The 26,535-nt window shown below is 38.9% G+C and overlaps 1 protein-coding gene across 1 annotated transcript in view; it reads left to right on the top strand.

Moving 5' to 3' along the window:
• Positions 1-26,535, top strand: part of USH2A (usherin) — a 938,899-nt gene that overhangs the window by 422,561 nt on the left and 489,803 nt on the right. The window contains exons 30-31 of the mRNA XM_027564435.1: positions 10,481-10,594; positions 12,676-12,837. Coding sequence (XP_027420236.1) covers positions 10,481-10,594; positions 12,676-12,837 — 276 coding nt within the window. The remainder of the gene's footprint in view (positions 1-10,480; positions 10,595-12,675; positions 12,838-26,535) is intronic.

Raw genomic sequence — 26,535 nt, 5'->3', positions numbered from 1 at the left:
TAGACAATAGAGACTTTAAAGGTAAAGAAAGAGAACAAATTCTCCATCTTATTCCAAATGCCTTTGCTAACAGGAAAAATGTGCTTGGGTTGTTGGAGTCCGTTTGAAATATTCTGCATGATCTTTCTTTGCCTGGGGACCACAGACTTTGGACTCTGGTTAGTGACGGCTGTGTGCACATTTCGCCGCCACACTCAGAGTGCAACGGAAATGAGTGGGTAATGAGAACAGAGCAGCCAGTTCTTTAATTGAATTAAAAGCTGGGTGACATCAGTGCAGACACCTGTCCAATTACAGACAGGCCAAGGTGTTTACCATTGCTGCACAAGCGATTCGAAGATGACAGAAATCTTTCCGCCCACAGATTAACATAATGAAGGGGAACAGAGTACAGTGGATACAGGCCAAACACCTAGGTTGGCAGCTGAGGGGGGCTGGTAAGGGGGTGTCAGCTCCGGGATGTAAATAGAAACAGAGTCTCTTTTCTTCTCCAAACTGTGTTGGGCTTTGAAAAGGATGCCATTTTGCTTTATATCTCAGGCTTGGATTCCAGGCCGAGCATTTATACTTGTCTGCATCGAGTCAGAGGAGTTAATCATAAAATCTCAATGTCAAAGCTGACTCCTCTGCTGTTTTCCTGCTTCTCAGCATACAGTTTTATTAGAGGCACAAAAGCTTGTCCAGCTGGTGTCAGCTCCACAGTGATTTTCTCTTAGTCAGGCTGCCTTCAGTTTTGAATATTTCTCTTCTGCTCCTTTGAAACTTGAGGTTTGAGCACAGGAAACAGTGTGTCGGAAATATAACGGATGAGTCAAAAGAAACAGCGTTTGTTCCTTCGCGGGCACCTGGGAAAGGGTAGGATGGAATTGGGCATCTCTAATAGTAAAGGAGACAGCTTTGAGCTGAGAAGATGAAAAGTCTTGATTTTTTTGTCAAACATCAAGGGTCCACCCTTGGTAAAACATTGCAATAACTGCTAGAAAAGAGGACAAGTAAAGACACACCCTCTGCATTTAGGAAGTTCCCCCAAATCATTGCAGGGGGCTTCTAAATTGTTCTCCAGGAGAAGGTTTTTCTGCTCTGCTGGGTGGAAATCCTCAGAGCACAGAGTCTGGAACCATGCGCACTAGGGTCTTAAATTTCCTTCTGTGATGCACTGTCTCTACTTATATCAAGTTCCTGCCCCTACTCTTTCAGGCAGGGCTTCCTGAACCCGCCGAGGTCCACAGGACTGTCATTCAAAGGGAATATACGTACTTAACTTCAAACTCCCTTGGTGTGGCCCGTCAGGATTTCTCAATGTTAAGCATTAATGCAAAATGCATTATCGCTTAGCACTGAGAGTCCTGGCCCTGCTGGTGCCAATGGTTTTAATCCAGATACCAAGACTCCTGTGTTTCATGGGATCCTAACACTTTTAAGACATCAATAATGCTTCCTATATGCTTATGGAATGTTTTGTCAGCTCACCCTCTTCCATTATCAAAAGAGACTGGCAGGTTTCCTGACATGGTTGGGACCATTTTTGATTTCACAGAGATTCGTGGCTGGAAAAGAATCTGAGAGGTCATCTGGCCTGCCTCCAGGTAGAAACAGTCTAAGATTCAAAGGGAAAAAAAAGACTCCTCTGTGATGTCTGCTGGAGACAGAGGTTCATATCCAAACCAGTCTTAAAAGTTGTCATTGTTAGGATATACTTCTTTATTTGTAACCCCCTAAGTGTCATCAAGGAGACTATCCCACTTTATCTTACTGGGTTTTCTGTGGACATAGAATATATGTCATATTTTTCTCTCTAGGATTCCTTTATAAATATATCACTGTAAATGTTTTTCAATATTCTTTTAAATATAATACTGAAATATATTTTCAATGATTTTCTTGTCATCTCTTTGTCTTTAACTAAATATAGTGTGCTTAATTTCTCAGTCATGTCCAGCTATTTGCGACCCCATGGACCATAGCCCACCAAGCACCTCTGTCCGTGGGGATTCTCCAGGCAAGAGTATTGGAGTGGGTTGCCATACCCTCTTCCAGGGGATCTTCCAAACCCAGGGATCTAACCCAGGTCTCCCATATTACAGGCATATTCTTTATTGACTGAGCCACCAGGGAAGCTTATAGATCTCCTATCATTTTGGACTGGGAGGTCTGGATCTGAATTTTATAAATGTCCTTGCCCACTTAGCATGTGTGCAAGCATTCTGCTTTATGTACTTAATCTATGTATTATTGTTATCATTAGGGTTCTTCTTCTTCTAGTTCTAATATTTTCTTAGATTAGAAACTTTGTAAAGATCAGTTCTGTTCTATAGCACTTTTCCTAGAGGCATATAGAAGGAGAGTTGATAAATACCCTTATATGTGTGTATGTGTGCATTTTAACTAATTTTTATTGGTGTGTAGTTGATTTACAATGTTGTGTTAGTTTCTGCTGTACAGCAAAGTGAATCAGGTACATACACGTATCAGATCAGATCAGTCGCTCAGTCGTGTCCGACTCTTTGCGACCTCATGAATTGCAGCACGCCAGGCCTCCTTGTCCATGACCAACTCCTGGAGTTCACTCAGACTCATGTCCATTGAGTCAGTGATGCCATCCAGCCATCTCATCCTCTGCCGTCCCCTTCTCCTCCTGCCCCCAATCCCTCCTAGCATCAGAGTCTTTTCCAATGAGTCAACTCTTCGCATGAGGTGGCCAAAGTACTGGAGTTTCAGCTTTAGCATCATTCCTTCCAAAGAAATCCTAGGGCTGATCTCCTTCAGAATGGACTGGCTGGATCTCCTTGCAGTCCAAGGGACTCTCACGAGTCTTCTCCAACACCACAGTTCAAAAGCATCAATTCTTCAGTGCTCAGCCTCCTTCACAGTCCAACTCTCACATCCATACATGACCACAGGAAAAACCATAGCCTTGACTAGACGAACCTTTGTTGGCAAAGTAATGTCTCTGCTTTTGAATATGCTATCTAGGTTGGTCATAACTTTGCTTCCAAGGAGTAAGCGTCTTTTAATTTCATGGCTGCAGTCACCATGACTGCATGGTGGGCACCATGCCCATGGCTGGGCACCATTTTGGAGCCCAGAAAAATAAAGTCTGACACTGTTTCCACTGTTTCCCCATCTATTTCCCATGAAGTGATGGGACCGGATGCCATGTATATTCACTCGTTTTTAGATTCTTTTCCCATGTAGGTCATTACTAGTATTAAGTAGAGTTTGTTTTCTACATCTGTGACTCTATTTCTGATTTTTAAATAAGTTCATTTGTACCATATTTAAAAATCTCATATATAAGTGATATTATATGATATGTGTCTTTCTCTCTCTGACTTACTTTCACTCAGTGTGGCAGATTGTGCTGCTGCTGCTGCTAAGTCGCTTCAGTCGTGTCCGACTCTGTGCGACCCCATAGACGGCAGCCCACCAGGCTCCCCCGTCCCTGGGATTCTCCAGGCAAGAACACTGGAGTGGGTTGCCATTTCCTTCTCCAATGCAGGAAAGTGAAAAGTGAAAGGGAAGTCACTCAGTTGCGTCCGACTATTCGCGACCCCATGGACTGCAGCCCACCAGGCTCCTCCGTCCATGGGATTTTCCAGGCAAGAGTGCTGGAGTGGGGTGCCATTGCCTTCTCCAATGGCAGACTCGAGGTCTGCCTATATCACTACAAATGGCATTCTTTCATTCTTTATATGGCTTAGTAATATAAGTATCTTTTGATGATGATACTTTGTTGCAGCAGTACTGCTTTTTTTTCTGGGGAGTATATAATCTAAGGATGAACCTGACACTTAAAGGAAGGCCATTTGGCCACTCACTTTGGTCTCTGGGGATATGTTTAAGAAAGGCTACCTTGACTAGTCTTGGAAAGATTATCTTTATTCTTTAGTAATAGCAGAAGTTTTTATAATGATCAACTTTAATCCATCCTGATAAACTCTCCATCCTGAGAAACAGAATATAGAGACTGCATGCCCCAACAACAGGATGACTTTGTCATTATTCTGATTTAAAAAAGGACCACTTGGCTAACCAGCCCCTTCTCCTACCCCAACCTAATTGTAATCTGACAAGAGAGAAAATACTCAATCATTATATTGCTCTTCTTACTGAAATAGATAAAACTAACCTGTATTTAGGGGAAATTATTCCAATGGTTTGACAAACTTTGTCTGTGAGACACAACGTTATAAGCAATATCCCCACTGCAAATAGGAGAGAAATGCCACCTTAGCCTCTCAAAGTACGGCATGTTTTTTTGAAAGTGATTTACAAGCCACCCAAAATTTTCTACCTGTGATTTGAAGTTAGCAAAAGCCAAAACATCAGCTTTCTTCTTCTCTGTTTTCTATTTTGCAGCTCTCATTTCTCAGTGTTTATTATTGTTTCACCTGCCTGGAGATAGGAAATGTGAGCACGTTGATAAATGGCTTGAAAGATGATCTAGTTTCTCTCCAGCATCTTTCTTTAAGAATCCTGGGACTTTTCTATGAAATACAATTTGGTAAACTTCTCTACCAAAGCAAAAAGCTGAAAAATGCAAGTTTTTTGAGAGAAGTATTGCCTGTTTTTTAAGGTCCTAAAGTTCTAAGGGGGAAGAAATTAGCAAAGGAATTTCATGATACACATACATGCACAAAAGGATTCCTTTAGTAAAGGCAAGAAAGGTTGAATAAAGCATTGAAGACCATTTAGTGAATGCAAACTTAGTATCTGGTTTGACATGATCTTTCTTAAAGTCTCCACTAATACCTGTCTTGTTAATTTGATATAACAGTCACAGTTCCAACACTGTGCTTCACCTATGATTTGAAAAGAAATAATGTCTCAGGGTAAGTATTTTGCAATATAAGGGAGCTGTTTTTTATGTTTCCCGATTATAATATTATCTAGATGAATGACACGATGTCATACTAAAGATTTCAGAGTACCAAACCGTATGCAACCACAGTGTCTTTTGGAACACAATATACCGTTGCCCCAGCTAAGTCAGGGCCACCTGTGAGAGGCGATGTGACCTAGGCTGTTCAGTGATGACCAAGAGAAACTCATCTCATGTCATAAAGCATTTTCTTGTTCACCATCGTAGTAAAACTCACTTTCTGGGGCTGATTCATTTCTTGTTAGTATGGCATTATACTAATTCAGATGAGCAATTTATCTTATTTAGACTTGCAGTAGATTTGAACTTGGCAATAGCAAAGATGAGACAAATGCCAAAGATTTTCAAAGGATGAAAAGGCTAGGATTTATCTTACAAGGATACCTTAATTTTGAACTCAGGATTTACAGTTGATGATGGAGGCACTAAGAGTAGGGAAAATGGTAATACTGTATATATGGTTGTCCCAGTCTCCTAATTGATCCCTACCCTGCTTTTTCACCTTCAATATCTGTGTGGTTGTTTTCTAAATCTGTGATTCTGTTTTGTAAATAAGTTCATTTGTACCATTTTTTTAAGATTGCATATCTAAGTGATACTATATGTTATTTGTCTTTCTCTGTCTGACTTCATATAGTATAATAATCTCTAGATCCATCCATGATTAACATATGCATAGTATTATATATAAAATAAATAAATAATAAGGACTTACTATATTGCACAGGGAACTCTACTCAATATTGTGTAATAAACTATATGGGAAAAGAATCTAAAAAAGAGTGGATAAATGTATATGTATAACTGATTCACTTTGCTGTACACCTGAAATTAACAAAACATTGTAAGTATACTATACTCCAATAAATATATTTTTAAAAAAGAAATGGGAAAGATGAAGCTTGCAAATAGTTTTGGCTATCAGGTCTGCATTGGGGCAGGTTGAGAGTGAAATGTTATTCATATTTGAATATCTAGGTAGGATACATGTCTTGTGAGTAGAAATAAATAACTAGAGCTTGGAGGAGAGATGTGAAGTCTACGAATATAGCTACGACATGAGGCTTAATGAACTAACAAAGGCAGGTGTTCAGAAGAAGAGAGAAGTCTATGCACCCAATTTTGAAAAAGAAAAAAAAAGCTAACTAAAGGACTGTGAAAGGGAGATGACCTGGCCAAAGAAAGCAAGGAGCTTTAATTTAGAACTCCTAGGAAAGAATTCAGTGGCCTAGAGGGCAGCTGAGGGAGGCAAAGTCCAATAAGTAGACTCAGGATCGAAGAAAGATAGAAGAAGGATTACTTGGTCTAGTGTGGAAGGGATCACTAGTGACCTTTAAAAAGTGGGAAGTCAAGAAATACCTGGACTAACAGTCAAATTTGCCTTGGAGTACAGAATGAAGAGGGCAAAGGCTAATAGAATTTTGCCAAGAGAATGCACTAGGCATAGCAAACACCCTCTTCCAACAACACAAGAGAAGACTCTACACATGGACGTCACCAGATGGTCAATAATTAAATCATATTGATTATATTCTTTGCAGCCAAAGATGGAGAAGTTGTATACAGTCAGAAAAAACAAGACCAGAAGCTGACTGTGGCTCAGATCACAAACTCCTTATTGCCAAATTCAGACTTAAAGTAAGTAGGGAAAACCACTAGACCATTCAGGTACGACCTAAATCAAATCCCTTACGACTATACAGTAGAAGTGACAAATAGATTCAAGGGATTAGATCTGATAACAGAGTGCCTGAAGAACTATGGACGGAGGTTCATGACATTGTACAGGAGGCAGTGATCAAGACCATCCCTAAGAAAAAGAAATGCAAAATGGCAAAATGGTTGTCTGAGGAGGCCTTACAAATAGCTGTGAAAAGAAGGGAAGTGAAAAGCAAAGAAGAAAAGGAAAGATATACCCATTTGAATTGAGAGTTCCAAAGAATAGCAAGGAGAGATAAGAAAGCCTTCCTCAGTGATCAGTGCAAAGAAATGGAGGAAAAGAATAGAATGGGAAAGACTAGAGATCTCTTCAAGAAAATTAGAGATACCAAAGGAGAATTTCATGCAAATATGGGCAAAATAAAGGACAGAAATGGTATGGACCTAACAGAAGCAGAAGATATTAAGAGGTGGCAAGAATACACAGAAGAATTATACAAAAGGATCTTCATGACCCAGATAATCACAATGCTTGATCACTCACCTAGAGCCAGACATTCTGGAATGCAAAGTCAAGTGGGCCTTGGGAAGCATCACTGCAAACAAAGCTAGTGGAGGTGATGGAATTCCAGTTGAGCTATTTCAAATCCTAGAAGATGATGCTGTGAAAGTGCTGCACTCAATATGCCAGCAAATTTGGAAAACTCAGCAGTGGCCACAGGACTGGAAAAGGTCAGTTTTCATTCCAATCCCAAAGAAAGACAATGCCAAGGAATGTTCAAACTACCGCACAATTGCACTCATCTCACATGCTAGCAAAGTAATGCTCAAAATTCTCCAAGCCAGGCTTCAACAATAGATGAACCGTGAACTTCCAGATGCTCAAACTGGATTTGAAAGGCAGAGGAAAATTGCCAACATCCACTGGATCATCGGAAAAGCAAGAGAGTTCCAGAAAAACATCTACCTCTGCTTTATTGACTATGCCAAACCCTTTGACTGTGTGGATCGCAACAAACTGTGAAAAATTCTGAAAGAGAAGGGAATACCAGACCACCTGACCTGCCTCCTGAGAGATCTGTATGCAGGTCAGGAAGCAACAGTTAGAACTGGACATGGAACAACAGACTGGTTCCAAGTCAGGGAAGGAGTACATCAAGGCTATATATTGTCACCCTGCTTATTTAACTTATATGCAGAGTACATCATGAGAAATTCTGGATTGGAGGAAGCACAAGGTCTAATCAAGATTGCCAGGAGATATATCAATAACCTCAGATATGCAGATTATAGCCCACTTATAGCAGAAAGCGAAGAACAACTAAAGAGTCTCTTGATCAAAGTGAAAGAGAAGAGTGAAAAAGTTGGCTTAAAACTCAACATTCAGAAAACTAAGATTATGGCATCCTGTACCATCACTTCATGGCAAACAGATGGGGAAACAGTGGAAATAGTGACAGATTTTATTTTGGGTGGCTCCAAAATTACTGCAGATGTTGACTGCAGCCATGAAATTAAAAGACGCTTGCTCCTTGGAAGAAAAGTTATGACCAACCTGGACAGCATATTAAAAAGCAGAGACATTAAAGCTATGGTTTTTCCAGTAGTCATGTATGGACGTGAGAGTTGTACTATAAAGAACGCTGAGCACCGAAGAATTGATGCTTTTGAACTGTGGTGTTGGAGAAGACTCTTGAGAGTCCCTTAGACTTCAAAGAGATCCAACCAGTCCATTCTAAAGGAAATCAGTCCTGAATATTTATTGGAAGGACTCATGCTGAAACGGAAACTCTAATACTTTGGCCTCCTGATGTGTAGAACTGATTAATTTGAAAAGACCCCAATGCTGGGAAAGATTGAAGGCGGGAGGAGAAGGGGATGGCAGAGGATGAGATGGTTGGATGACATCACCGACTCAATGGACTTGAGTTTGAGTAATCTCCGGGAGTTGGTGATGGACAGGGAAGTCTGGTGTGCTGTAGTCCATTGGGTTGCAGAGAGTCGGACATGACTGAGGACTGAACTGACCTGAGTGATCTTTAAAAGATAAAAATCAGTGTTTAATAGCAGAGTGCAGGCAGAAACTGGATTGCAGTGACAACATAGCTTTGGCTGTCATGGCATTGTGCTAGAATTCTCTCCTCCTATGTCCCTGTATTGAGAACATTATATTCCTAAGCTTATTGAATCCTGATAGTAACACTTTGAGATTAATATTGTAATATCCCCATCTCATAGCCCCATGATACTGTATTATTCCTGTAAGACCTCTCATCCAAGACAGGTGCTGTTATTATCTATCTGCAGTGCCTTAGAAGACTAAGGCACAGAAATCTGATCAACCTGCCCAAACCCGTACCATAAACCAGTAGTAGAATTGGCATCTGGACCCAAGCAGTCTTTCCTGAGCATCATTGCTCTTAATTCCCAAATCCCTACATGTTGAAGATGCAGATGTATGCTGGAAGCCTTCCTTTAAATCTTTTGGAGGAGGAGAAATAATCTCTTTAAAAAAGTGAGTTTAGACTGTGGGTCATGATCTGGGAGATTCAAGAAGAAATGACAGTCACAGTGGCAGGAGTGAGGGAAAGCAGAGACAATGTGAAGGTGTTTTGAAATCAGAGCTGCATTTGGCATGAGATGGTCACATGCGTTGTGTGTCACTTCGTTGGCTTGCTGACTTCTTGGCCCTGGGCGAGGATCGTGGTGCCAAGTGCAGCCGAGAGGGTTGCGTGGCCCAGGGGGATGCTTGGGGAGCTGCTAGATTCAAGACTTACAGGCAGCACTGGGGACCCAGGGCTAGCGTGAAGGGCCAGAGCAAACAGTGACTGTGGTCTTTACTTTATCCTGGTCTTTGCTCTTTTAATATCTTTATCCTTTCTATCAGGGAAAGGGAATAGGCAAACATGCATTTTAAAATTTGTTGTTGAATGGTGAAAGCCGTCAGCTGTCACATTAAAACAATCAAAGTTTCCCCAATGAAAGGATACCATGAGTAGAACCATCTTTTTGTAAGAATGATGACAATCCATGTGATTGGGGATAAAAACAGCTCTAAAAGCCACAGCAAAAAACATGGGTGAGCAAATACACAAATGATATTTTTGATACTTCTTTAATTCAGGGGATTAACTAAATAAAGAGCTTCTGTCTTGGTTATAAACACCAGTAAACAAAATGTGCTTTCATTTCTGCGGGCACCTTTAATTGCCAAACAAATCTTACATATCCACCACCAAATCAGGTTAATTCAACACTTCTATGGGCAATGCTTCTGTTTAAGGCAGGTGTCTTAATTAAATAAACTAATAATTTTGCAAGGAGAAGTACAAAAGTATAATTATCTAATTGGCTAATTGTTCAACTGTGTTGATTTGCATATTCGTTTTAGCTGCAACATGAATAAATAGTTTGTATACATGTATCCTACTGTTAAAATAATGAAATCACTCTTGGGAGTAGCATCTCCTAACATGTGTTAATAGATGTCACTTAAGATGGAATCTCTAGCTAAACACTGTTGAAAAATGCGAGGTAAAAGAAAATGAAGTAGTTTTGTTTCTCCAGGAGAACTAGGATCCCGAAATGGGATGGTGGGTGTCTTTACTACCAGATACACTGGGTTCTGCTCTATGAACTATATGTGGAACTCCCCATTTTTTCAGGAGAAACATCTCAGGGCATTAGCGTCCTGAGAAGCATGTTGGGGAAAATGCTATTTAAAACTGTCTTAGCAAGAAGTTGGTCTCACCGTTTTTTCTCACTAGTCGCTGCATTCTACAATCAACACATGGACAGGGAAATGGATTTAAGAAGCATGTGTTTTTGTTTTTTATCCTCTGTGTCTCTACCTTTTTATCTCACACACATATACACACACAATACTCTTCATGGCTTATGGTAAATATGCAAACCTCTCTTTGTCCCCTTTTATTACAGGCATATTGACAGGCTTGCTACCCTTCAAAAACTATGCAGTAACCCTAGCTGCTTGCACTTTGGCTGGCTGTACCGAGAGCTTGCATGCATTGAACATCTCTACTCCACAAGAAGGTAAAGTAATTTCAAAGGTCTTGACTTCCACATTTCAGTCATGAATAATAAAATAGGAGAAGAGCTAAATACTGCAAGGCCATTTGCTAGAAAACCCCAACCTAATTTGATGACAAAGTGCATTGCCAGGCCATAATTGCTCCATTTTTTGGGGGGGTGCGAAAATGAATCAAACTCCATACCCTTTAATGACATGCATCTTTAATAGCGGTAATGCAGATTAATGGGCTTTTTAATTGCTGTTACATTGTTCATGCAAGAGCCTTGTCATTAATATGAAGCATCTGAAAGATTAATGAAAGCTTCCTCATTTTACTATGGCTCAGAAGTAAATCTAGAGACAGTCTGACTAAAAAGAATTGATTGTATGGCACAGTATGAAATTGAGAATCAAACGGTTGATTTCCATGGTCTCTTTTAACTGCTAAACAGCAGCACGGGTAACAATTATTTCAGTGTGATGGAACCTCCAAACGCCAATCGAGGCATTATTAATCATGGCCTGGCTCCTTCCGAGTCAAGTCTCACTTTTGTTGTATGTGGAGCTTGCAAACTGTTGGCATAAATTAATGTTTCAGAAAGCTTACATTAGGAAGGCAGTGGGAAAGAGAAAATATTTTAGCACTCCAAAGTGAAAGCTTTGCTCAAGCATCAGAACACATCTCTTCAAGAAATAACAGCTCTCAAAACACTTAAAGCTTTGTTACTTCGTATTTCTCTCTCCGAGATAAGACGGGCTACACATTTCTCTTACTGTCTAGCTGTAAAGTTATTCAGGAGATTTAAAAGGTTGATCTTTAGGGGAAAAGAGTCCCCAGTGTCTCTCTATGTCAGTATCCATCCATTCCCTTTCCCCACTTCTCTTCCCCCCTATCCCATCCCACCTCTTTTAAATCCTTAAAGAACCACTCACAGAGAAGATGTGTAAGGAAAGACAGTGGTCCATCTGATATAACCAGGACAGAAGACAGAAGTTTGTAAAACCCTTCTTGTGACCCTTTGTTCTTCATGCCTTGCAGCTGACCTCACCAGAACCCTCTCACCCGGACTATAGCATTGATGACCCATGTTCTGTGTTTTCTCAACATTCGCTCCATCTGGTCTACCAATGCTAGCGCTTTTTCTTAGTGTGTCTTTGTTTCTGCTGAGGCACATATAATCATCCCCTTTTCTAATTACTTCTATCAACTCCAATATGGCACAGATCATCCTATATCGCACTGTTTTCTCTTCATCCAATACATTCTCTGACCAGGTTTTACCTGAAAGAAAGAAAGAAAGTGAAGTCGCTCAGTCATGTCTGACTCCTTTGCACCCCATGGACAGTAGCCTGCACCAGGCTCCTCTGTCCATGGGATTTTCTAGGCAACAGTACTGGAGTGGGTTGCCATTTCCTTCTCCTGGTACCCTCCAAATCTACTTCACAACTTAACCCTAGAGGGATTCCTCCTCCTCAGTTCACCATTTCCTTCTTGTTATTTCCCAATTTCTAGATTTTTCTTAAATTTATTACCGACTTACCAAGCTATAGCTATGGTTAGGATCATTTTCTAAAAGATTTTTTTTTAGTTTCTGACACTCCTATTTATTGGAAATGGACAGACATCCTTTATTAAAAAAACTCACAATATAGTTTTCATGTATAATAAATTTAATTTATGTCGTGCTTTATGTTTATGGCTGCATATAGATTTTTTATATCAATTATGGGCCACCTAGCATTGTTCATGTTAGATCAAAAGCTCCTCAAGGGTAGGGATTCTGTTTAGTTTGCTTTGAGAGGCATAGTCCCAAGTAAAGATTATGGGTTAGTAATACTATTGATGAAGTAACACAAGCATCAGTCAAGTGAACTAATGTAAAATATAAATACTCACCATTTTTGGTTGATGCAAATTTTCATAAATTCAAGACAAGTATTTAGTACTAAAGCAATTACTAATAAGATGCCCATGAATCAGGGACATTTCCATGCATGGGATGTCAAGTTTATTCCATGATTTATTGGTTTGGGTCTGAAAAGTTTAAATTAGAAATGTAAACTAAAATTATAATCAGAAGTCTTTTTATTTTTCTCACAGCCCCACAACAGGTTCAGCCACCAGTAGCCAAATCCCTTCCCCATTCTTTGTTACTCTCCTGGAATCCACCCCAAAAAGCTAATGGTATTATAACTCAGTACTCTTTATATATGGATGGGATGCTAATCTACTCAGGCAATGGAGAGAACTACACAGTCACAGGTAAGACTTCTGTAGGTATTAGTAAGTAGTTTTAGTCTCTATTAAAGTATATGTACTTCCAAACTAATAAATGTAAGATAACTATAAACTATAATTTATAGCTATCTGAGAATGCAGATTTAAAAGTTGGGTTACTTGGGTTTGTCTCCTGTTAAATCACTCAACTTCCAAGATCTTTTTGGTTACGTGGTACTGACGGTGAAGCCAAAGCTTGGAAAATGTAAAAGGGCTTGTGTTGACTTCCTTCCCCCAAGGCTGTCTTACTGTGTCTTCTCTACTGTCGACCCTGTTTCTTACCTGACTCCTTCTACTAACATACCTTTACTCAGAGGGGTGCAGAGGGGGCTTTGGAAATGTATCAACACAAAGAGCTCAGCATATGATTCCTCTGCCTCCTATTGATCACAGGGTTGAAGCTGGGACCCAGTGTGGTCCCCAGCTGCACTCACAGTGCAATGATGACGTCATGTCAGTTGAACTGAGGCAGTGACGTCATTTCAAACAAATGCCACTGACACGTTAACCCCTTTAAAACCCTCATGAATGTGGAATAATCTTAAGACTCAGAAGTGTGACTCAGTGTGGCCTGAATTTTAGACCATTTGGGAAGAAACATAGTATATCTGCCCATGTCATATTATAAAGTGTCAGGACACTTGAGAAAAGGAAATTGCTCAAAACCTTGTGAAACATAAGAGGTCTATATTATGTATGTTGTCTGGCATCTGAATCATGTTTATACTTTTATGGTAATTATAGCCTCATATATTATGATATTTTAGATACTGTATGTGACTACTAGGTGAGACATCATTAATCAAATATGGATTGATGGAAAACTGAGGTGTTAGAGATATTAAAAGTCTTCATGAAAGGTCACAACAAGTTAGAGTCAGAGACAGGATTAATTTTTAATGAATTCACTCCTTCACATTAGTACCAGGTACTAAGGTTGTATGGAGCAGGGCATTTCAACCCACTCCAGTATTCTTGCCTGAAGAATCCCATGGACAGAGGAGCTTGGTGGGCTACAGTCCACAGGGTCGCAAAGAGTCAAACATGACTGAAGTGCCTGAGCATGCACACACTAAGGTTGTAACAGAGAATCAGCCAGACATGGTACCCCGTTCCCCACTTTGGTGCTCAAGACTTTATGGCAGCACGTACAGACGTAGGGAAGAGGAGTATTGGGACAGGGCTGGGGCTTTCATCCACCCCGTTGCGTTCCCAGAGCTCACACCTTTGTGTGCTCTAGTCTGAGAGGCCTCAAAGCATGAGAACTATTGCTTTTGTATTTTATTCATCATACTTGGATAGAATTTGGTAATACTTATTCTCTAAGGTAGGTATTATCACTAACTCCTATTTGACAAATAAGAAAATTGAGGCACAGAAAGGTTAAGCAACTTGCTCACGACCACACAGCCTATGAGAGTTAGACTTTGACACCATCTCAGGCATCCTAGTTATGATGAAGAGAATATGGTCTTAAAACAAGTTATGTAAATATTAGGACTTGGTTTCTGAAACTATTAAATGGAGATAACTGAAACTTTCAGGATTTTGAAGAGAACTAAAACTATAGATAAAATACCTAGCATGTTCTGAGTAAAGTACACTTAGTCAAGAAAACTAAAAAACAAATACTGAAAGTAAACTAAGAATAGATTACCCTTGCACTAGGAATATCTGAAGGCATTATTTTAACTAAAAGTTATTGGCCACAGAATTTATTTCAGTAGACATGAAAACACATCTTGGAATGAACCTTACCATGTCTTAATACATATTATGCAAAGCACTTATTAGGACCAACTGTATCATCATGTGTAACGGGGAAAGCACAGCTTTCGGGCACACTGTAGACACACTTGGAGAAGGGAATGGCACCCCACTCCAGTACTCTTGCCTGGAAACTCCCATGGACGGAGGAGCCTGGTAGGCTGCAGACCATGGGGTCGCTAAGAGTCAGACACGACTGAGCGACTTCACTTTCACTTTTCACTTTCATGCATTGGAGAAGGAAATGGCAACCCACTCTAGTGTTCTTGCCTGGAGAATCCCAGGGATGGGGGAGCCTGGTAGGCTGCCGTCTCTGGGGTTGCATAGAGTCAGACACAACTTACGTGACTTAGCAGTAGCAGTAGACACTTCCTACAGGAAGTCTTCGGGGAACACGATGTATAAGTCAGGTGTAACCCTGTGTGCTCACTGACTGCCTGTATACCCACCTCACTTTTTGGTTTGCACTAGACTGCCTGTTTACTTATTGTTTTGCCCCACGAAACCATGAGCATCATAAGGACAGAGCTGTGTCTGTCTTGTTCTTGACTGTGTTTCCCCATTGATCACAGAGACGGTAGAGAATAAGGGAATGAATGAAGTCAAATGACTCCTGGGAACAAAGAAGATGATCACAAAGGGGTGAAGAGCAGAAATAGAGTGGGAAAGAAAAAACAATAGTGAAAAGACGGGTGGAAATGTAGAAACCCAAGAAAAAGAAACCAAGACCCCTTCCCTGTGCAAAGTGAATGCTGACCTTGTCTATAGGGAAGTGGTGTGGCTGATGGCGGGTCTCAGAGTGTGGACCTTGAAGATTTCCAAAATGTACAAAATGCCACATAAGGTGGCACTGCAAAGCCAGAGAATGAACAGGATGGGGAAGAGAGTGAAGTGAAGTCGCTCAGTTGTGTCTGACTTTTTGCGACCCCGTGGACTGTAGCCCACCGTCCATGGGATTTTCCAGGCAAGAGTACTGGAGTGGGTTGCCATTTCCTTCTCCAGGGGATCTTCCCGACCCAGGGATCTGAACCCAGATCTCCCACATTGCAGGCAGATGTTTTAACCTCAGAGCCATTCAAACTGCTTTTTCATACCACCTAAAAAATGATACTAATTCTGTATTATCTTGTCTTGAATCCTTAACAGACCCACGTAACTATATACCTGCATTGAAAGCTCGTGGCAAATGTTAGCACCATGTAATAGATGCCTCAACTATAAGAAACTGGGGTATTTTTACAGTGTTCATAACCATCTTTTCTAGTTACAATGAGAATGGCTTCTTCAATGGTTTTCATCCTTTAGGTAGAATTTTTTAAAAATTTTTATTGGAATATAGATGCTTTACAGTGTTGTACAGTGAAATGATCCAGTTATATGTACACATATATCCCCTCTATTTTGGATTTCCTTCCCATTTAGGTTAGCACTGAGTAGCATTCTCTGTGTTATACAGTGGATTCTCATTAGTTATCTATCGTATACAAAGTCTCAATATTGTGTATATATCAATTCCAATCTCCCAATTCATCTCACTAACGCCTTCCTCCCCCTGATGTCCATAATATGTTATTTCTGTCTGTGTGTTTATTTCTGCTTTGCAAATAGTTTCATCTGTACCATTTTTCTTGATTTCATATATATGCATTAATATGCAATATTTGTTTTTCTCTTTCTGACTAACTTCACTCTCTGTGAGAGTCTCTAGGTTCATCCTTGTGTCTGTAAATGGCACAGGCTCATTCCTTAATAGCTGAGTGATATTCCGGTGTATATATGTACCACATCTTCTTTCTCCATTTTTCTGTCGACAGACATTTAGGTTGCTTCCGTGTTTGGGCTATTGTAAATAGTGCTGCGATGAACATTGGGGTGCTTGTATCTTTTTTGAGTTATAATTTTCTCCAGGTATATGCCAGGAGTGGAATTGCTGGGTCATTTGGTAGTTCTATACTTAGTTTTTTATGGAAACTCCATACTGTTCTCCTTAGTGGCTGCACCAATTTGCATTCCTACCAATAATGTAGGAGGGTTTCCTTTTCTCCACACCCTCTTTAGCATTTATTGTTTGTAGATTTTTTTGATGAAGGCCTTTCTCTGATAAGACTCATAATATTTTTTTCCTAATTCCTCCAGGCATCTTATAAGCATCTATATTGCTTGTTGCTTTTATCTCCAAATGTCAGAAGATACAAAGCACAGTAGGAATGCAATGTTAATCACTTAAGAGAGGCACTAAATCAAAACGATAAATAGGATTTAAAGTTGTATATGATGATTCAAGTGTTAAAACTGAGGCCCAGAGATGTCAAGAAATCCTAGTCAGCAACTGGAAGAACTGATTCAAATCTGAGTCTATCTGGAGTCAAAGTCCATTTTTTCTCACCTCTATACATTCTACTTATTGGACACATTTTATTATTTATCACAACTCAGAAAGGGAGCTGGAAGCTGGTTTTAAAACCCTGAGTACCTGTGTTGATCTTCTAAGGCTGCCATAACGAAATACCATAGACTGGACGACTTAAACAACAGAAATTTATTTCTCACCGTTTTGGAGGCTAGAGGTTCAAGATCAAGGTGTTGGCAGGTTCGGTTTCTCTTGGGGCCTGTGTCCTTAACGTGCAGACAGCCAACTTCTCCCTGTGCTTCCCAGGGTCGTCTTCTGTGTGCAGCCCTGCTGCCCCTTCCTTTTGCTGTATGAGCATCAGAACCATTGGATTAGAGACGTATCGTTATAACCCCATTTAACCTTCATCACTTCGTCAAAAGCCCTACCTCCAAATATAGTCACATTGAGGGTTAAGGTTTTAATATGCAAATCTTGGGAAACATAATTTTAAGTTCATAACAGCATCCTGAAGTGAGTGTTTTCTTTACTAGCAAAGGCTGAATACTCACTTTTCTTGAGATTTTACAACTTGCATGCAAGATGAATATAATGGCACTTTAGATCTCTTTCAACTCTAAAATTTTATATTTTCAGTATACACTAAATTTTTCTTATTTATTTTCCAAAGTCCACCTGCCCACTCAAAATCACAGAAAAGATAGAATAGGAGAGGGAGTCTGGCTGTTTGAAGTGAGCCAGTAACAAGCTGGGACTTCCCTGATGGCTCAGTTGGTAAAGAACTGGCCTACAATGTGGGAGACCTGGGTTCGATCCCTGGGTTGGGAGGATCCTCTGAAGGAGGGCATGGCAGCCCACTCCAGTACTCTTGCCTGGAGAATCCTCATGGACAGAGGAGCCTGGTGGACTGCAGTCCATGGGGTCGCAAAGAGCTGGACATCCCATGGATGGAGGGGCCTGGTGGGCTGCAGTCCATGGGGTCGCTAGGAGTCGGACACGACTGAACGACTTCACTTTCACTTTTCACTTTCATGCATTGGAGAAGGAAATGGCAACCCACTCCAGTGTTGCCTGGAGAATCCCAGGGACAGGGGAGCCTGGTGGGCTGCCGTCTATGAGGTTGCACAGAGTCGGACACGACTGAAGCGACTTAGGAGCAGCAGCAGCAGAGCAACTAAGCACAGCACTGGAACAAGCTGATGGAGGAAACTGCTCTTGTATTGGATCTCACTTTAGCTTCTACACATGCTTTAAATCCTGCCTTGTTCCATCATATAATGTATTGTGATGCAGTTGGTGCTCATGGCTTGTCTTGGTGTCTGGATTGTTGTGGCATAATGTTCTTTCCATGCTAAGTAGCTTGCAGATGGAACTTCTATCCTATCCCATGAGGGCTGGTGCTGTCAGTAATAGCGAGAGTGTAGGATCACTAAAATGAATCTCTCCAGTGCTGAAATGTCAGTTCATAGACTGAGAAATGGAAGATGCATTCAGCTAGGTTAGAGAAATAATTGATAGCCGTTTTTAGTTATAAAAATGACACATGTTTACTAAAGATAATTTAAAACATGCAGATATCCCATCTTACAGATAGATGCTCTAATATTTGATGTAATTCCTTCTAGCCCCTTATTCTTTTTAACAAAATTGAGCTATAACGTAAAATTTGGAATCCTTGCATGTTCCCTTACTATGAATACATCCCATAGCATGAAGGATTTTTCCAGAAATATTTTGCTGTATTCTATTTTATGGATATACATTCATGCATTTAGCCACTTAAAAATTCAAAAGCTCCTGATTTATCTCTGTTTTAAATGTTTTGTGATAAATATTATCATACATAAATCTTTGTTTGCTACATCTCTAAAAGGGAAATAGCTAAGTCAAAGGTAGCAAACTTTTTCAGAATATTTGATATGCGTTTTTCATTGTTTTCCAGAAACATTCATCAGAAGTGAATGTTATGTCCTTATGTCTTTGACAGTTTTACAAGTTGAAAATATTATTTTTATTTGCACATTTAACTCCTTATTTTCTGCATACTTTTTGTATGATGATTAGTGACTTATATTTTACTTTGGTTCAATTAATCATAGTCTTGATGAGCAAAAATTTAGGAGGGATGAGGATTAGCTTTGAAACTTGTTTAAGAGCTATTTCATACCATTTTTTCTGGTTATAAGCATCTACACTATTTGCAACCTCTTGCCTTCTATACCATAAAAAATTTTCTCAATAACTTGGCTTAATATCCCCTCCTAAATTTTCAAGGTGTCAACTTTTTTTCTCACTCTTACTCCATTTGTTTGTAGCTTCCCTTTAAGTTTCCACATAGAACTAACATTCTTCTGCTATGTGTTAAAAAAAAAAAAAAGAATCTTGCCACCATGGTGGATACAGGTCAAAGTAAATTCATTTCAATTCAGACGCCACTTAGCATCTAGGTGGTTGGAATGCTTTTCTTCTTTCTCTTAAATATGAAGCATTAAAAGTCAAAGGCAGCACTGCACCTTGAGTTAGTACAAAATATATTTAAAAATGCATACAGTTCAAATTTTTTGCCTTGCATAGGCCATAAGCTAGTAGAATGGTGGGTCAGTTATGACACTGAAAAATGAATCCAGTTAGAGAACCTCCCGAAGGCTGTTGATGTTTGCTATAATAAATAGCACACACTTTAAGTCAAACTTTTTCATTCTGTATTCAAAGGTAATGGATTTTTCGTAACCATAGTAACCTTGGTGTATTTCTGGATAAATACATGAGGTATATACATTCTGGTTTTATTTTTGAATATAAACTACCACATTATGTATTACTAATAATATGAAAAATAGGATGTAGGTTAGTATAATGACAGGTTAAACTAGTATGCATTTTTCTTCTGCAAAAAATAAATATTTATCAAAAGTATAGGTTCAATTAATTTTTCCCCCAGTTTTGTGGTATTCTGGTGGTGCCATTTATCTTTTTTTTGCAAGATCTCCATTAATCTCTTATTTCTGTTTCATAACAGATTTTTAAGAATTTCAAGGTAAAAACAATTGTGCTTTAAAGCTTGTGATTAAAAACATTATTGAAAGATTGAAGGACCTATATCGCTATAACCAGCAGAGCTATTGTGAAGCCACTTAACATGTGTGTATACCATATGTTCATAAAGGAGAAAAACACCTTTTGTGAGCCTGTTCACAACATACTTGGATTGTGTCAAAAGTTCAGGCTAGATAGCATCCTGATTGATGATGACCATCCAAACTGTAGCCAACCAGATCATCCTCATTTTAAATGAGCACCGTACCAGAAAGTGGCAATCTTTAAGAAGTTTGTGAGATGGTTCACAGAAACTTGCAAAGATTTGGAAACAAGGATAGCAAGATGGTGGTCACTGGGAGAAGTATAATATGAGCATGGCAAGGAGGTTTTTGTGAGCTGTGCTGATCAGTGAAGAAAGAAGGATCCCTCAATTCAATTCTTCTCTTAACATAGCCTAAACCATCAGGGCTTATACACACTAAAATTTCACAGAGAGAATGGTCAAAAGGCACTCCCTAAAATAATTAAATCTGACATCAAACCTTAAAACATGAATATTTTCAAGTGTAATGTCTCAGAAATCTATAGTAGTTTTATGATTGAATAAAAGTGGCTGATTTCTAGCATTCTGCATCTCCATTAGGATCTGAGCTTCTATCACTAAGACTGAGACAGTAACACAAGGATAAGAGTGATGTAAGGAGTGTGTCTGTGTGTGTGTGTGTGTGTGTGTAAGAGCAATAGAGACAGAAAGAGAGAGGCAGAGGCAAAGAGAGAGAGAAGGAGAGAGGAAAAGCAGATACAATACTAGAAAAGTCAGATAGACAGTAAGCGTTTATATCTTTAACCACTGAAAGTGCTAAAGCTTTTCTTTTTTTTTTTTTGCCTTATTTGCCAAGGTCAAAAAGAACCATGTATAAACAGCAAAACAGAAATGTTCATGTTAAACCTTCTAAACACTTAAGTCTTACAATGAGACATTTATAGTAAAGGAAGCTGGACTGCTTATGGCACAATAAAAAGCATTTAAAGGTTAGGTACTTCTAACCAAGCATTATGAGGAACCTTATCAACACTCTACAAATTTGAGCTAAATTATATTCATTCATACTGGTGCTTTATGAAACATATTTTCATAGCAAAATAAAACTTTGCTTTAACCTTGATATTTTCTTCCATTTTGCATTTTTGAATACCACAGTGCAGTGATTCTAAATCACTGCTCTCACATAAAGTAATGTTACTGAAGGGAATACTGTTAACAAGCTTGTGTTCTAACCCATAAGGCAGAGTTTCAACAAGACAGAGCCTGGGAGGGTTTCCAGGTAATGCAGTGATCTCATCTATGAGTGATGTTGCCTCCCTATTGCAAACTAAGTCATTCTTTTGTGCCCTTTTGATGTCACAGACACATAGCGTTAAATTGTAAAGTCTGAGAAGCCTTGAGGATACAAAGGAAAGAAAACCAAATAACGAAAAGAAGTGAAAGCCTTCAGAGGCCAAGTTACTAAGTGATCAAAGACTCCAGAAGGGCTGCTTAAGGTTTAGCAACATCCCAGATCCTTGGATTAACAATGGATGCTTTACTTTTACTTTTTTTATTGAAGTACAGTTGATTTCAATGTAGTGCCCATCTCTGCTGTACAGCACAGTGGCTCAGTTACACATATATACACACTCTGTTTAAATATTCGTTTCCATTATGCTTTATCACAGGATATTCAATGTAGTTCCCGGTGCTATATATTGGACCTGGTTGTTTCTCCATTCTAAATGTAATAGTTTGCAATGGATGCTTTACTTTAAAAAGTCCTGTTCGCTTAGTAACAAAGGGTCAAGTGAAATGAAATAACTTGTACAAAATGTTTAAATATCAGTTGTGCTTGTAAACAATACAACCAAAATGTCACTCTTACTTGAAGATGCTTCTGCATTGTGCAAGTGTGTGAAGAATTATGTTTAAATTTATATTTTAAGATTTGTACCCAATTATTACCTGTGATCCATTAACCTAGTTGATGAATATTATACTTTTAAATGGTAAGAAAGGGATCCTGATTTTAAGGGATTTCAGAGGACTTGTGGGTATCAGATTCAGTTTAAAAAGTAGTGGAGTTAAATCCTGAAAAGGATGATGGAATCTTTCCTTCCATTGAGAGCTTTATGAATAGAGCCTGCCTGCTATTTTGAGCATTAAGAACTGCCATTGTTTTAAGTTTATTTCTTAAAGATTCCTAATTGAATGATAGATTCACACCAGAAGCACATCTGAAGTATCACCTTGATGAATATTCTCAAAGTGAACACATCCATGGAACCAGCACCCAGATTAGAACACAGAATATTATTCCAACCCTAGAAGCTTCCTGTTTTTGCCTTCAAGTCTTATCTCCTGACACAGGTGACCACTTTCCTGACTGTTTAGCTAAATTTGTTTCCCTGCTCTTGTATGTAGCATGAACGGACTCAGACTGTGTGCTCTCTTTTGTCCCTAATTTCTTCTGGATAATGTAGGAAGGAGGGGAGTCAAAGGAGTGATGTTCTGTAATCCTGCACCTATATCCTGAACCTCTGGTCTCTAGGTTGTGACTATGGCAGTGCCAGCTGTTATATTTCTGCCTTGCAGAATGGCATTGGAATATTTGTAAAATGAACCGTCTACCTCATCCTCCAAGTCCAAAACTGAGGAATAATTATAGGAAAATTTTTTTTTTTTTTGGTTTTTTCTCCAATTTTATTTTATTTTTAAACTTTACATAATTGTATTAGTTTTGCCAAATATCAAAATGAATCCACCACAGGTATACATGTGTTCCCCATCCCGAACCCTCCTCCCTCCTCCCTCCCCATACCATCCCTCTGGGCCGTCCCAGTGCACCAGCCCCAAGCATCCAGCATCATGCATCGAACCTGGACTGGCAACTCGTTTCCTACATGATATTTTACATGTTTCATTGCCATTCTCCCAAATATTCCCACCCTCTCCCTCTCCCACAGAGTCCATAAGACTGTTCTATACATCAGTGTCTCTTTTGTTGTCTCGTACACTGGGTTATTGTTAACATCTTTCTAAATTCCATATATATGCGTTAGAATACTGTATTTATGTTTTTCCTTCTGGCTTACTTCACTCTGTATAATAGGCTCCAGTTTCATCCACCTCATTAGAACTGATTCAAAAGTATTCTTTTTAATGGCTGAGTAATACTCCATTGTGTATATGTACCACAGCTTTCTTATCCATTCATCTGCTGATGGACATCTAGGTTGCTTCCATGTCTTGGCTATTATAAACAGTGCTGCGATGAACATTGGGGTACACGTGTCTCTTTCCCTTCTGGTTTTCTCAGTGTGTATGCCCAGCAGTGGGGTTGCTGGATCATAAGGCAGTTCTATTTCCAGTTTTTTAAGGAATCTCCACACTGTTCTCCATAGTGGCTGTACTAGTTTGCATTCCCACCAAAAGTGTAAGAGGGTTCCCTTTTCTCCACATCCTCTCCAGCATTTATTATTTGTAGACTTTTGGATCGCAGCCATTCTGACTGGTGTGAAATGGTACCTCATAGTGGTTTTGATTTGCATTTCTCTGATAATGAGTGATGTTGAGCATCTTTTCATGTGTTTGTTAGCCATCTGTATGTCTTTTTTGGAGAAATGTCTATTTAGTTCTTTGGCCCATTTTTTGATTGGGTCGTTTATTTTTCTGGAGTTGAGCTGTAGGAGTTGCTTGTATATTTTTGAGATTAGTTGTTTGTCGGTTGCTTCATTTGCTATTATTTTCTCCCATTCTGAAGGCTGTCTTTTCACCTTGCTAATAGTTTCCTTTGATGTGCAGAAGCTTTTAAGGTTAATTAGGTCCCATTTGTTTATTTTTGCTTTTATTTCCAATATTCTGGGAGGTGGGTCATAGAGGATCCTGCTGTGATGTATGTCGGAGAGTGTTTTGCCTATGTTCTCCTCTAGGAGTTTTATAGTTTCTGGTCTTACGTTTAGATCTTTAATCCATTTTGAGTTTATTTTTGTGTATGGTGTTAGAAAGTGGTCCAGTTTCATTCTTTTACAAGTGGTTGACCAGATTTCCCAGCACCACTTGTTAAAGAGATTGTCTTTAATCCATTGTATATTCTTGCCTCCTTTGTCGAAGATAAGGTGTCCATATGTGCGTGAATTTATCTCTGGGCTTTCTATTTTATTCCATTGATCAATATTTCTGTCTTTGTGCCAGTACCATACTGTCTTGATAACTGTGGCTTTGTAGTAGAGCCTGAAGTCAGGTAGGTTGATTCCTCCAGTTCCATTCTTCTTTCTCAAGATCGCTTTGGCTATTCGAGGTTTTTTGTATTTCCATACAAATTGTGAAATTATTTGTTCTAGCTCTGTGAAGAATACTGTTGGTAGCTTGATAGGGATTGCGTTGAATCTATAAATTGCTTTGGGTAGTATACTCATTTTCACTATATTGATTCTTCCAATCCATGAACATGGTATATTTCTCCATCTATTAGTGTCCTCTTTGATTTCTTTCACCAGAGTTTTATAGTTTTCTATATATAGGTCTTTAGTTTCTTTAGGTAGATATATTCCTAAGTATTTTATTCTTTCCGTTGCAATGGTGAATGGAATTGTTTCCTTAATTTCTCTTTCTGTTTTCTCATTATTAGTGTATAGGAATGCAAGGGATTTCTGTGTGTTGATTTTATATCCTGCAACTTTACTGTAGTCATTGATTATTTCTAGTAATTTTCTGGTGGACTCTTTAGGGTTTTCTATGTAGAGGATCATGTCATCTGCAAATAGTGAGAGTTTTACTTCTTCTTTTCCAATTTGGATTCCTTTTATTTCTTTTTCTGCTCTGATTGCTGTGGCCAAAACTTCCAAAACTATGTTGAATAGTAATGGTGAAAGTGGGCACCCTTGTCTTGTTCCTGACTTTAGAGGAAATGCTTTCAATTTTTCACCATTGAGGATAATGTTTGCTGTGGGTTTGTCATATATAGCTTTTATTATGTTGAGGTATGTTCCTTCTATTCCTGCTTTCTGGAGAGTTTTTATCATAAATGGATGTTGAATTTTGTCAAAGGCTTTCTCTGCATCTATTGAGATAATCATATGGTTTTTATTTTTCAATTTGTTAATGTGGTGTATTACATTGATTGATTTGCGGATATTGAAGAATCCTTGCATCCCTGGGATAAAGCCCACTTGATCATGGTGTATGATCTTTTTAATGTGTTGTTGGATTCTGATTGCTAGAATTTTGTTAAGGATTTTTGCATCTATGTTCATCAGTGATATTGGCCTGTAGTTTTCTTTTTTTGTGGCATCTTTGTCAGGTTTTGGTATTAGGGTGATGGTGGCCTCATAGAATGAGTTTGGAAGTTTACCTTCCTCTGCAATTTTCTGGAAGAGTTTGAGCAGGATAGGTGTTAGCTCTTCTCTAAATTTTTGGTAGAATTCAGCTGTGAAGCCGTCTGGACCGGGGCTTTTGTTTGCTGGAAGATTTTTGATTACAGTTTCAATTTCCATGCTTGTGATGGGTCTGTTAAGATTTTCTATTTCTTCCTGGTCCAGTTTTGGAAAGTTGTACTTTTCTAAGAATTTGTCCATTTCTTCCATGTTGTCCATTTTATTGGCATATAATTGTTGATAGTAGTCTCTTATGATCCTTTGTATTTCTGTGTTGTCTGTTGTGATCTCTCCATTTTCGTTTCTAATTTTGTTGATTTGATTTTTCTCCCTTTGTTTCTTGATGAGTCTGGCTAATGGTTTGTCAATTTTATTTATCCTTTCAAAGAACCAGCTTTTGGTTTTGTTGATTTTTGCTATGGTCTCTTTTGTTTCTTTTGCATTTATTTCTGCTCTAATTTTTAAGATTTCTTTCCTTCTACTAACCCTGGGGTTCTTCATTTCTTCCTTTTCTAGTTGCTTTAGGTGTAGAGTTAGGTTATTTATTTGACTTTTTTCTTGTTTCTTGAGGTGTGCCTGTATTGCTATGAACTTTCCCCTTAAGACTGCTTTTACCGTGTCCCACAGGTTTTGGGTTGTTGTGTTTTCATTTTCATTCGTTTCTATGCAAATTTTGATTTCTTTTTTGATTTCTTCTGTGATTTGTTGGTTATTCAGCAGCGTGTTGTTCAGCCTCCATATGTTGGAATTTTTAATAGTTTTTCTCCTGTAATTGAGATCTAATCTTACTGCATTGTGGTCAGAAAAAATGCTTGGAATGATTTCTATTTTTTTTGAATTTACCAAGGCTAGCTTTATGGCCCAGGATGTGATCTATCCTGGAGAAGGTTCCATGTGCGCTTGAGAAAAAGGTGAAATTCATTGTTTTGGGGTGAAATGACCTATAGATATCAATTAGGTCTAACTGGTCTATTGTATCGTTTAAAGTTTGTGTTTCCTTGTTAATTTTCTGTTTAGTTGATCTATCCATAGGTGTAAGTGGGGTATTAAAGTCTCGCACTATTATTGTGTTATTGTTAATTTCTCCTTTCATACTTGTTAGCATTTGTCTTACGTACTGT

Source organism: Bos indicus x Bos taurus, chromosome 16 (assembly GCF_003369695.1).
Source record: "Bos indicus x Bos taurus breed Angus x Brahman F1 hybrid chromosome 16, Bos_hybrid_MaternalHap_v2.0, whole genome shotgun sequence".
NCBI lineage: Eukaryota > Metazoa > Chordata > Mammalia > Artiodactyla > Bovidae > Bos > Bos indicus x Bos taurus.
Note: the sequence above shows the minus strand (reverse complement) of the source record. Positions and strands in the feature narration are given on the sequence as shown.